Raw genomic sequence first — 13,882 nt, forward strand, 5'->3', positions numbered from 1 at the left:
TTCCCTAAACAGGCTCCACACCTGTCGCCGCACGCGTACCTTAACGCCCTTGCTCACCCTGACCCTAAACCCTCACTAGGGAATGGGTCGGTGCGGAGACTAATCCCACCACTGCACTAATAACACACATGAGGAAAGAGACAATACAGGGGAAACACCACTTAGCTTTGCTCTGTTGCGTGCGCTCCTAGCAACAGAGCCCTCCACCTGAGTGCATCTTCTCCTCCACCTGGATCCATCACCATAACAGGATCCTCCACCTTAGTGCAGCCTTGGAGCAGAGTCCAACACCAGTTGCAGCTGCTTAGTACCAAAGTCCCAAGGAAGTGTTCAGCTTCTGCCACGGAGTCAAGCATGCTTGAGTCCAGCTCAGCGGCCAAGTCCCACATGGTGAGTGCCACTCTCCATAGTAGCCACTCCACCAGACCATGCAGACACTTCCCGCTGACTCCATCACTGCGACCCCACCACGCCATGCGAGCCCTTCGTCCAGACACCATAGCTGCAACACGTCCCCCCTGGCTAAGCTGCGCAGGACTCCTCACCAGCTCCATCCTTCCTCCAGGCTCTCCAAAAACAGAGTGAACACAAACTCACAATATCACTTGCCGTGATTGCACACCTCTAGCACACCTTTATAGGGTGTCACACCTGATACCTAATTAAGTGCAACCTAACCTAAACCTAAGGTGCGATACCGCTAACCACCACCGGGGACAGTCAAAACACCTTTGAACTTAACCAAAGTAAAAAAAGTTCACTTTGTGCTTTTAATACCGCCAGATCCAACACTGGATCATGACATGAGGATGATGATTGGACCTCAGGAATTTCAGACTGGATTTAAGTCAGCTGTCGCCCTGTTCTGGTGCTGGTGATTCCTTCTGGCTTTTCAGCTCTTGGTGTTCAGCTCTGTTCCAGTCATTTCAAGCTAAGTTTTTCTGCTAATGTTCACACTTGATATTGTTGGTCTATACAGTTTTTTGTGTGGTCAGCCAGCCCGGGCTGGGGCTGTGCTGAATTTCCACTCTTATTTATCTGTATTTGCCAATTTGCTTTTTGTCCCCTATTAGATTGGCCTCTTTTTGCTCTGTCTCAGAATATTTCAGAGTTCTGATATAGTGGGAGAAGTCTAGTGACTTCAAGGTTAATTTTGTTATCAGAAGTGTTGGACATTATTTTTGTAGGGTTTTTGGCAGATTGCAGACAGTGTCTTTCTTTTCCTGTCCTCTCTAGTTATTTTATGCCCCATCATTTGCTCAGCCTATTTTCCTGCCTGTGTTTGTGTTTTCATCTTGTTTCACCGTCAATACATGTGTGGGGGCTGTCTTTCCTTTTGGGTCTGCTCTGGGGCAGTTAGTTTTCCCCTTTCTTGCTTTAGGCTTATTTAGTCCTCCGGCGGTGAGGAGGCATCTAGGATCATCGTAGGAACGCTCCACGGCTGCTGCTACTTGTGTGGTTAGGATCAGGGATCTGCAATCTGCATAGTTACCAACCTCTCTGGTTTTTCTGGGACTTAGCTTGTTTTGTTTTTTCCTCCTCGGTGACCCATTTATAACAGTTGGCACAGCCACATGCGGAAAGTAAGCAGAACAATGCATTCCTAATCCCCGCGATTCCGCAAAATTAATGAGCATGCTGCGGATTTTTCCGCGATGCGATTCCACCATGGGAAAATCCGCAGCATTAGCACAGCATTGCGGAATCCCATAGGAATGCATGGGATGCTGTTTTTTTTGCGTTTTCGCGGCAAAAACGCACGTTACAAAACGCCGTGAAAAAAGCGCGACGTGTGAACACAGCCTAAAGGGTTTAAATGTATTTGATGTTTATATATGTTATAAAAGTATTACACCCACTGGGGCTTCAGCTTGCTTAGACAGGGTTAACTAATAGCCTGCCCAGTTTGGGACAGGGAACTGAGAGTTATTGCCAGGTTCAGGAAGTGATGAGTGAGTTAGCATGTGGATAGCAGTGTGTGAAGCAGCAGGCCTAAGTCAGAGGCTGCCAGGGACAATACCCCGATTTGAACCCAGGACTCCAGCGCTGCAAGGCTGCAGTGCTATATGATTGCACCTATTACTATGTTAAAGGGGATCTGTCACCCTGTTTATCCCCTATTAGCTGCCAGCATAGACATCGGGGGCTTATCTACAGCATTCTGTAATGCTGTGGATAAGCCCCCGATGTAACCTGAAAGAGAAGAAAAACACGTTATATTATACTCACCGAGGTGGGCAGACCGGTCCGATGGGTGTTGCGGTCCGGTCCCTCCCTTCTTCATGCGATGACGTCCTCTTCTCCCATCCTGTAATGGCTCCGGCGCAGGCGCATTGCTCTGCCCTGTTGAGGGCAGAGCAGAATTCTGCAGTGCACAGGCGCCAGACCTCTCCCGACGCCTGCGCACTGCAGGACTCTGCTCTGCCCTCAACAGGGCAGAGCAGTGCGCCTGTGCCGGAGCCATTACAGGACGGGAGAAGAGGACGTCATCGCATAAAGAAGGGAGGCGCCGGACGGGACGGCGACACCCATCGGACCGGACTGCCCACCTCGGTGAGTATAATATAACGTGTTTTTCTTCTCTTTCAGGTTACATCGGGGGCTTATCTACAGCATTACAGAATGCTGTAGATAAGCCCCCGATGTCTATGCCAGCAGCTGCAAAGCCAAAAGAAGGGCGACAGATTCCCTTTAAAAATTTTGATGAGGGTGCCTCTTTAAGACAAAACTATTGTATAAACTAATAAAATATTTCCCCTCTCCATTATTAATCGGCTTAATGTCACCTTCCAATTGAATGGTGACATTAGCCCTTTGTTATTAACCCATTCGCCACCGCTGCAGGGCAATGGGAATAGAGAAGATAAGTGCCAGAAAAGGCACATCTTATAGATCCGCTTTTTCTGGGGTGTCTGGGGGCAGATTTTTATAGCCGGGGGGGTGCAAAAACAATGGTCCCTCTCAAGGCTAGTAAAATCTGCCCTCACTCACCTGCTTTACCTCTCTGGTTGACAAATTACCACGGGAGCCCACGCAATTTTTTACAACAAATTAACCCCTTAAATTAACACTTACACCTCCCAAATTTTACACACAAACCCTCATCTAATTACTAGTGAAAGACATATAAAAAAAAACATTACATGAAATGGTTTACTGTATGTAAACCATGTGTCATTTCATGTCGGGTTTTGGAATGATTTTAATGAAGCCGGCAAATGTTTTAGCGGCTATTCGATTATGAAGAACTGTATGAATTTAAAAAAAAAAATATATATATATATATATATATATATATATATATATATATATATGTGCCTGTATCTATGACATGTATATATATATATATATATATATATATATATATATGTATATATATATATATATACAGTATATATATGCATTCTATGTGTCTATATCTATTCTTTCTATTCTTTATTAAACATGTCAGTGAGATTTTACTGTACTGCAAAATGAATTGCCGGCTTTTGGTAAAGGACACCGGGTGCGATTTTCTCGCAAGTCACACTTGTGGTCCGTGCGTAATCCGATTTTTTCTTGCACCCATAGACTTGCATTGGCGAATATCAGCTGAGAATCGGTGACAATCGCAGCATGCTGCGATTTTCTCAGCCCGTTTTAAACGGGCGAGAAAAAATCAGATGCTGGGACCTGCCCCATAGATTAACATTGGAACGAGTGCAACGCGATTTTTAATCGCATTGCACTCGTCCGATTTTCTCGCTAGTGTGACTCCGGCCTAAGTAGAATGAGGTGTACTCTGGTTGGAATTCAACTGACACTGGAATGGAATGGCCGTCAGACACGTAGAGAAGCTGATTTTTATAAAACTGTGCAAGTGGTCTCTTAATTTTTGCCAGAGCTGTAAATGCATTTGTTTCATGCCTCTTTTAAGACAGCCAGTACCGTGATAAGGGTGCTCCTCTCCCCATGCACATACATAAAATCAATTTAAAGCATTAATCCTTTGGCACAGATGAAATACTAGTATGTCCACAGCAGGATCCGCATGTGTGGAGTTGACTCAAGAGAGGAGCCTGCTTCACACACATCAGATGGCAACTGCGTTATACAGCAGGTATATGCCTGTAACACCTGCAAACAAAACAAGCTCAAATCAATTCTGCTAAACCAGTTAGATATCACTGTTATTCAATCACAGTGGCATTTTAATTTTGACAGGATTACGTGATTACGTGGTACTGATGGGTTACCATGCAGCTGTGTCCCTCCATCTTGATACTCCAGTAAAATCCAGCATTAGGCTGTGGTTTCATATGCAATAATTATTTCCACTATATACTGCAATATTGTTATATTGAAACATACAATAAAAGCAGGGGCATAAGGAGTTTGGTCATAGAGGATGCAACTGCGACCAGGCCCGTGCTGGAATGTAGCCTGCCGACACCAATTTCACCTGGATGTGTGACCTCTGACGCACATTCTTCTGAATTGTATTGTGACGCAGATACCTGTCTGCTCTATGCACTACAATACACGTTGTAGGCCAATCAGAGGCCGGCTGCAGATGTTGGCTTGCCAATGATGGGTTGCGTATGGCAGTGATATAGTGCGCTGCTCTTGCCAGCATGCAGAAGTTAGCTCCCAGCTCCTGCACCGACTATTGAAGAACACCGCATGTCATATGGAGGATATTATACCAAAGCGAGACATTGTTATAGCATGGGGCCCAGGATGAGGACATTATTACTGGATGGGGGTCATTATACCAAAATAAGGATATTATGCCACTCTGGGGTGATACTGAGCTGCTGCCAATCAGTGTTAGCCTTAGCAACAGCAGCACCGCTCTCCCTGATTATTTCAGGTGCAGTAGAGCAGTGATAAGGATCCAGCAGGATTGATTAGCCTTCTGTTCAGTACCAGAGAAGAGAGAATCAGTGACCCTTGGACTGCTCTCCCGGGATGTCTAATACTGAGAGGAGCAGTCAGCAGTACTCAGTGGCACACACACATGTGAGCTGTTGTGCTTGCAGGTCATGCTGATTAGTTTCTTTGAAAGTATTACATTCTCCCTGTTTTTTGGGATGGAAGCTTATTGAATTCCTTACGTTAGACAAGTAAATGACATTGTGATAGATATACAATATTTTTTCTATATGTAAAGTATTGTACGCAGTATGCTGCATCACACAGCACTGTAAAAAGATTGCCACAGTTCCTAATGTGGTTTGCAATCTAATTCCCATTTTTGCCAAAAAACATACATGGTCTAACATTGGAGAACACCACTGAGTGGTCAGATCATGGTGACCCTGCATGTATTCTAGCCTATGGTAGAAAGATCCAGAGACTTTGACAAATGACTCTTTGAGGCAACATCATGAGAAAACAAATAAAGAAAAGGTGCACCATTTCCTCTTTTAATTTTTAATTATCCTCTTTATCAGGCCTCATTCACAGGTTCATGTTTAACCCCTTCGCACCCGAGCCTGTTTTTGCATTCGTGACCGGGCCAATTTTTTCAATTCTGACCAGTGTCACTTTATGAGGTCATAACTCTAGAACGCTTCAACGGATCCTACTGATTCTGACACTGTTTTCTCATGACATATTGTACTTCATGATGGTGGTAAAATTTTTTAGATATGAGCTGCGCTTATTTGTTAAAAAAATCAAAATTTGGCGAAAATTCAGAAAACTTTGCAATTTTCAAACTTTTAATTTTTATGCCCTTAAATCAGAGAGTGATATCGCACAAAATAGTTAATAAATAACATTTCCCACATGTCTACTTTACATCTGCACAATTTTGGAAGCATAATTTTTTTTTTTAGGAAGTTATAAGGGTAAAAAGTTGACCAGCGATTTCTCATTTTTACAACAAAATTTGCAACACCATTTTTTTTAGGGACCACCTCACATTTGAAGTGAGTTTGGGGGGTCAATATGACAGAAAATACCCAAAAGTGACACCATTCTAAAAACTGCACCTCTCAATGTACTCAAAACCACATTCAAGAAGTTTATTAACCCTTCAGGTGCTTCACATGAATGAATGGAATATGGAAGGAAAAAATAAACATTTACCTTTTTTTCACAAACATTTTACTTCAAAACCATTTTTTTTATTTTCACAAGTGTAAAAAGAGAAAATGAACCACAAAATTTTTTGTGCAATTTCTCCTGAATACGCCGATACCCCGTATGTGGGGCTAAACCACTGTTTGAGCACATGGCAGAGCTCAGAACGGAAGGAGTGCCGTTTGACTTTTTCAATGCAGAATTGGCTGGAATTGAGATTGGATGCCATGTCGCATTTGGAGAGCCCCTGATGTACCTAAACAGTGGAAACCCCCACAAGTGACCCCATTTTGGAAATTAGACCCCCCCAAGGGACTTATCTAGATGTGTGGTGAGCACTTTGAACCGCCAAGTGTTTTACTAAAGTTTATAATGTAGAGCCGTGAAAATAAAAATCTTTTTTTTTTCCACAAAAATGATCTTTTAACCTCCAATTTTTATTTTCCCAAGGGTAACAGGAGAAATTGGACCCTAAGAGTTGTTGTCCAATTTGTCCTGAGTACGCTGGTACCCCATATGTGGGAGAAAATTACTGTTTGGGCACACGGTGGGGCTCGGAAGGGAAGTAGTGACGTTCTGAAATGCAGACTTTGATGGAATGGTCTGCGGGTGTCATGTCGCATTTGCAGAGCCCCTGATGTACCTAAACAGTGGAAACCCCCAATTCTAATTCCAACCCTAACCCCAACACACCCCTAACCCTAATCTCAGCCCTAACCATAACCCTAACCACAAACCTAACACCAACACACCCATAACCTTAATCCTAGCCCTAACCCTAGCCCTAGCCCTAACCCTAGCCCTAACCCTAACCCTAGCCCTAGCCCTAACCTGTGTACCTGCTTTTTTTTTTCTTTACTTTTTTTATTTATGTGACAAGATCGCTGCCTTGCGATCTGACTCATAGTAACTCCACTTCTCCTCTGATCTCACACTGACAGATGATCAGAGGTGAAGCAGCGTTACTATGCGACAAGATCGCTGCCTGGCACATAATAACGCGACTTCTCCTCTGATCTCACAATGACAGATGATCAGAGGTGAAGCAGCGTTACTGTGTGACAAGATCGCTGCCTGGCACAACTGTGCCAGGCAGCGATCAGCTGTGCCAGGCAGCGATCTAGTCACACAGTAACGCTGCTTCACCTCTGATCATCTGTCAGTGTGAGATCAGAGGAGAAGCCGCGTTACAATGAGTGAGATCGCCGGGAAACAAGCAGCTTTCCCAGCGATCGCTCCCATTGGCTGCTGTGACGCTGACGTCATCAGGACCTGAACCAATCAGGTCTCGATGACGTCGGGGGTCCCAGCATGCATTGTGCACCGGGATCCCCGCGTTGTAAGGTATGTGGGGGTCCCGGGGGGCACAAAACCGCCGACAGTAGATAAACGTCGGCGCTGCACAAAGCCCAGCAAGCGCCAACGTTTATCTACTGTGGGCGGTCGGGAAGAGGGTAAACACGTTCCTGAAAAATTGGTGTTGTATGTGTTTTACATGGTCCTATAGACTCATACTGGTACTTATCACAAATTGGTGTTGCTTGTGTTTTACACGGACCTATAGACTCACTGGTTCTTATCACCTGTGATACTGGAGAAAAACGGACATGTCTCTGAGTTTTGCACAGACCAGCAGTCCATGCGAAAACACAGACATGTGAATAGCACCAAAGATTGTAATGAGTATGTGTGAAAAACATGGACAGAATACATACGTGCAACATGGACGTGTGAATGAGGCTTTAACTGTTATTGGTGCTCACAAAAGCTTGATAAAATGCCATATAAGCAGAATCCAGAAATTGTGACTTCCTAATAATAATGAACCTGTCCAATTTATACCATTGTGACAGTAGAGGTGACCATCTGTTGTGTTTAACTGGGGAAATTTAGGTTTCTAGTTATTCATTTTTTTTTCTACTAATAGAAAACTAATTGACCAATGGCGCTTACATGTGACAACGAGATTGCAAGCACATTTCACAAATGGTGGGTTTTAATACTAATATCAGAGACCGCAGTAGTAAACTACGTCCTACCGGCTTTGTAGAAGAATACTTCAGTGATCAAGTGTCATTGTAACTTGCTTATGTGAACCGCGTTAGAATTATAAATGTCCAAGGAAATAAATATGAACAGTTTTTACTTATGGATCTTCCCAGTAATTCCAAAATATCTTCTTTACACAGGAGTCTAATTACATCGAAGAAAACACTAAAGACAACAGGATCTCTTTGATCTTTACCCTGAAAGAAGAAATTGGGGCACTAGCCAAGGTCTTGCGCATATTTGAGGTATAGACACATGTGCTCTTCATCTTGTCCATGTTGTTTCCATTACAGACTAATGCCACCAGCTACAGGTAGACAAATAGATTTTTTGGCTTTAACATATTATTTCCATCTCCAAGAACCTAGCCAAATATGTAGTAGGTGTAATAATAGTAATAATAACAAATACCTCCAATTAGAAATGTGGTATAGTTCTCCTGATAACCTATGCCACTTATCTCATGTGCAGGCCTTGCAGTAGCTTAGGTATCCATAGTTTCGACAAGTAGCAACTAAATAACTGTCACTATATGAGAGGTCGTAACCATGGATACCTAAGCTGCTGTAATGACCTGCACATGGGGTAAGCGACACAGCAAATCAAGAGAACTACACTACATTTCCTATTGGAGGTATTTGCTAATATAATTATTGCACCTACTACACATTGGGAAAGGATCTTGGAGATGCGAATACCTCGTTATTTCGAGCTAGTTGTGGATGAACATTATATTCTCAAATGTGAATTATAAATGTGTAAAAATAAGTCATAATTTATATATTGCTCACCATTTGGGTCAATATTAATTAAGAATAGAGAAGCACAGAACTTGGATTATTTTATGTAAATATTCTATTGTGTTTCACATACAGATCTGAATTTCAGCCTCCTAGTTATTGGCACAAAACATCACGTTGTATTATTGTATTACGTCATTCACCCATTGGCAAAATGCTGCAGAAGTAATTGATTTTTTTTCTCATCTCTATTTAACAATCAGATGTTTGATTTATACAGAAAGATGTACTAGGAATGCTGGTGAACTTGTTAGGCCTCTTTCACACTTCCGTTTTTTACAATCAGTCACAATCCGCCAGGTTTTGAAAAAAACGGATCCGCAATTTTCTTTTGAGAAAAAAAATTCCCTCTCTCTCTCTTTCTCTCTCTCTCTCTCTCTCCTTTTCCAGGCTGCGATTCCATTAAAATTCTTCATTTCTCGGATCCGTCAAAAAAACGGACGGGTGCCATCCGTTGTCATCAGTACTAAAACGGATCCGCCATCCGTCCTTTTGGCGGATCTTGACTGATGCAAAAAACTGAAGTGTGAAAGAGGCCTTATTGGTGAAAAACCTCCTTCTTGTTGGTGCGGTCTTTTATAAAGCTTTTGTTATCAGAATAGCTGCCTCCATTTAAAATCACTGTGTATGAGAAAGCTGTTTTTTAATTTGACAAGACTAATAAGTAAGCCAACAACAAAGTGAAAATGACAAAATTCACTAGATAATAAGACGTATATGGATATTCATGATAAATACATTAACCTACTCAAAAATGAATACACCAAAAAGAGTCCAGAAATATGAGACTCAAATAAATTTATTGAATAATTACAAGTATAAACAGAACCAAAACAACATAATAAAATACATAATGTATAATCACAAAAATACATATATACTAAACACAGTGACCACAAAAGATACATAATCATACAGAAAATGATAAGGGTAGTAATACCAATAAAGTGCATTATGTAAGCTGAAAAACCAACTACTGTAAAAAGTGCATATTAATAATATAAACCCAAATCAAATATACCTGTAATAAGTAGCTCAATGTATCATCATCAGCTGACGCCTGCTACCACTAATAACAACAAGACCGGTAGCATCTGATGGGAATATTCATCAGCCAGCGCCCACGATGTAAATACATAATAAAAATAAAAACAGCTTGGGTTCCCCCATATTTTGGATAACCAACCAGGCAAAACTGACAACTGGGGGCTGCATCCCTCAGCTGTCAGCGTTAGCAAGGCTGGTTATCAAGAATAGAGGGGTCCCCACTCTGATTTTTTTTTATTTATTTTAAATAAATAATTTACAAAAAAAGGCATGGAGTCACCTCCATTTTTGACAACCAGCCTTGCTAAAGCAGGCAACTGGGAGCTGGTATTTTCAGGCTGGTAAGGGCCATGGATATTGACCCCTCAGCCTAAAAATAGCAGCTCGCAGTTGCCCAGAAAAGGTGTATCTATTAGCTGCACCAATTCTGGTGCTTTACGTGGTTCTTCAAACTTGCCATGTAATGGTGGCAAGTGGGGCTCTTATTTGTGGGGTTGATGTCACCTTTGTAATGGAGACATGGAGTAATGGAGAGGTGTCTATGCGGCACCTACCAATTACTCAACTTCTGAATGAATACAGTTGTATTTAATGCAGCCAAATTAAACAAAACGTTTCAGCCTCATGTGGCCTTCATCAGTTAGCAGGCTGCTCAGAGATAGGAAAAGACCTTGGTCAATGAAACAGGTAGGGCCGACGAATCGTGGAAACCGCGTCCCTGCAGGCAGCATGCGCACACTCTTTTGACATCTGTATGGACGCTTGTCATGAATGGGTCACCGAGGAGGATAGCAGGACCAGGCTAAGCCACCAGAAAACCTGAGAGGTTGGTAACTAAGCAGATTGCAGACCCCTGATCCTATCCACACAATTAGCAGTAGCCTTGGAACGTAACTACGATGCCCTAGCCGCCTCGGCACAGTCGGAGAGCTAACAGCCTAAAGCAAGAAAGGTGAAATCTAAACTGCCCTGGAGCAGACCCCAAAGGAATAGATAGCCCCCAAACATATATTGACGGTGAGACATGATGAAAACAAAAACGCAGGCAGAAAAATAGACTGAGCAAATGATGGGGCCCAGACTGACTAGACAGGACAGGAAAGGAAAGACACTGTCTGCAATCACGCAAAAAACCCTGAAAAATCAAACACGTCTGATGCTCAAAAAAAACCACTGAAGTCACACGACTTCGCCCCCACTATATCAGCACCCTGGTATATGCTGAAAGCTAAGCAAAAAGAGCCCAATATAACAGGGGACAGAACAAACTGACACAAGCAGTAACATATGGGCGGTGATCCAGCACAGCCCCAGCAGGAGCAAAGCAGAGATAGACAAAACCAGATCAAATGCAAAAAGATTAGCAAATGAACCACTTAGCTGAACCATGCAGGAACAGAGCAGGAGACATCAGACCTCAGAAGGCACAGGAAGAAAATCACCAGCAGGGATTGAAGTAAGTCAGCTGTCTTAAATACTCCAGTCAGAAACCCCAGATCTCCAATCGTCATTATCATTATCAGGTGGCAAGCCTCTGTCAGTCTGACCAGCTCCACTACCTCTAATAACCACCAGAGGGAGCCCAGAAAGAGAACTTGCAACACCTCTGTCAATCTGACCAGCTCCACTACCTTCAATAACCACCAGAGGGAGCCCTGAAAGAGAATTCACAATAGTACCCCCCCTTGAGGAGGGGTTACCGAACCCTCATCCACACCACCAGGCCAGTCAGGATGGGGCCGGTGAAAAGCACGAACCAATCTCTCGTCATGAATGTCAGAAGCAGAGACCCAAGAATTATCCTCCTGGCCATAACCCTTCCACTTGACCAAGTACTGGAGTCTCCGTCTAGCCAAACGAGAATCCAATATCTTCTCTACCTCATACTCCAAATTACCTTTAACCAATACAGGGTCAGGAGGTGCCGCCATGGATACTACTGGCTCCACAAACCTCTTCAGCAAAGATTTATGAAAAACATTATGAATTTTAAACGTAACTGGAAGAGCCAAATGGAAAGAAACGGGGTTAAGGATTTCCAAAATCTTATAAGGTCCAGTGAATCTTGGCTTGAATTTTGGAGACGCAACCTTCATAGGAATATTTTTTGAAGACAACCAAACCATATCACCTACTTTAAACCGGGGACCAATGTTCCTATGCCGGTTGGAAAACCATTGGGCCTTTTCCTGAGAGTGGGACAACTTGTCCACTACTTGGTCCCAAATCTGTTGCATTCTCTCTACCACAGAATCCACACTTGGGCAGGCCAAAGATTCCACCTGCCCTGAAGAAAATCGAGGATGAAACCCAAAGTTACAGAAAAAAGGCGACATCAAAGTGTCAGAACTAGCCCTATTGTTTAGCGCGAATTCGGCCAAGGGCAAAAATGAGACCCAGTCATCCTGATCAGCAGATATGAAACATCTCAAATAGGATTCCAAAGTCTTGTTTGTTCTCTCAGTCTGCCTATTGGTCTGAGGATAAAATGCAGAGGAGAAAAATAGCTGAATTCGCAGTTTGGAACAAAAAGCTCTCCAAAATCTGGATGTCACGGTCCTGTCAGACCCGGTGTGCAGCCACTGCTGAGCAGGGACTCACCCACACTGCAGGGGGGCCTGGGGTCAGATACAGCTGGGAAGCCCAGGCAAACAGGACCTGGAGACGCTGAAATTAGCAAGCAGACAAGGACATATGGTAATGTGACTGCAAGGCGCGGGGCTTAGAGTCCTGCTGCCAGAGATTGGCAGGACACAACTACAGGAATGCTCAGGTCAAACAAACGATATCAGTAAAGTACCAGGAATGAAGGAGAACGGATAGTCGGGGCCAGGCAGCGGTCAAAGCCAAACAGACATAGAAGGTACCAAGCAGAATCCAACAAGCAGTATCCAGAGAACAGACCGAGTCAAAACCAAAGTATCAGGCAAACAAGAACACAGCACAAACACACTCAGGAGTCAGCACATTCTGCCAAGGACGAAAGTATAACTGACGGGGATTGGAGCTTCCTGAAGCTATAAAAAGCTTTCCCAGAACCAAGGAGAGGCCACAATAATAAGCCCCAGGTGTGCAGGTAAGAGCCTGCACTGAGATCAAAACATTTAACCCCAGAAGTGCAGGTCCACCAGCACTGGCTCCAGACATTAACCCCAAGCGTGTGATCATGACAGTACCCCCCTCTCAACGGGGGGCCTCTGGACCCCCAGGCTTGCCCGGGTACCTAGCATGGAAAGCCCGAACCAGGTGATCCGCATGAATCAACCGGGCTGGCACCCAGGACCTATCCTCCGGCCCATACCCCTTCCAATGAACCAGGTACTGTACTGACCGCCATACCAACCTGGAATCTACGATATGATCGATCTCATATTCCACATGTCCCTCATTCAAAACCGGAGGAGCAGCGGACTCGGACTTTCCCCGGACTGCTTCAAAAGGTTTCAGTAGAGATCTATGGAAGATGTTAGGGATCTTGAAAGAGGGTGGAAGGCACAGCCTGTACGCCACTGGATTGATTTTTTTCCACAATCTTATACGGGCCAAAGAATTTGGGGTCCAACTTGGCTGAAGGAATCTTCAACTTAATGTTTCATGTGGAGAGCCAAACTTTCTCTCCAACCTGAAACGTGGGACCAGGTGTTCGTTTCCTGTCCACGAAAACTTATACCTGCCTTGAGACCTAGATATATTCCGTGGACTTCCGCCCACCTATTTTTTAATCACTGAACAGAGCCCTCAGCCCTGGGACACCTCAAATCCAGATGAGAAAACTCACCAAAATGAGGACTGAACCCATTGTTGATCAAGAAAGGAGACATACCCGTGGATTGACTCACCTGACTATTGAAGGCAAATTCAGCCTTCACACCAGTCATTCTGTCTAGCAGAAGTCAGACATCTGAGGATCTGTTCCA

General features: G+C 43.7%; 1 protein-coding gene across 1 annotated transcript in view; it reads left to right on the plus strand.

Moving 5' to 3' along the window:
- The window catches only part of PAH (phenylalanine hydroxylase), a 277,534-nt gene that overhangs the window by 89,526 nt on the left and 174,126 nt on the right, over window positions 1-13,882 (plus strand). The window contains exon 2 of the mRNA XM_073575163.1: window positions 8,259-8,363. Coding sequence (XP_073431264.1) covers window positions 8,259-8,363 — 105 coding nt within the window. The remainder of the gene's footprint in view (window positions 1-8,258; window positions 8,364-13,882) is intronic.

Source organism: Dendrobates tinctorius, unplaced genomic scaffold (assembly GCF_039654945.1).
Source record: "Dendrobates tinctorius isolate UK_male_01 unplaced genomic scaffold, ASM3965494v1 ptg000043l, whole genome shotgun sequence".
NCBI classification, from domain to species: Eukaryota; Metazoa; Chordata; class Amphibia; order Anura; family Dendrobatidae; genus Dendrobates; species Dendrobates tinctorius.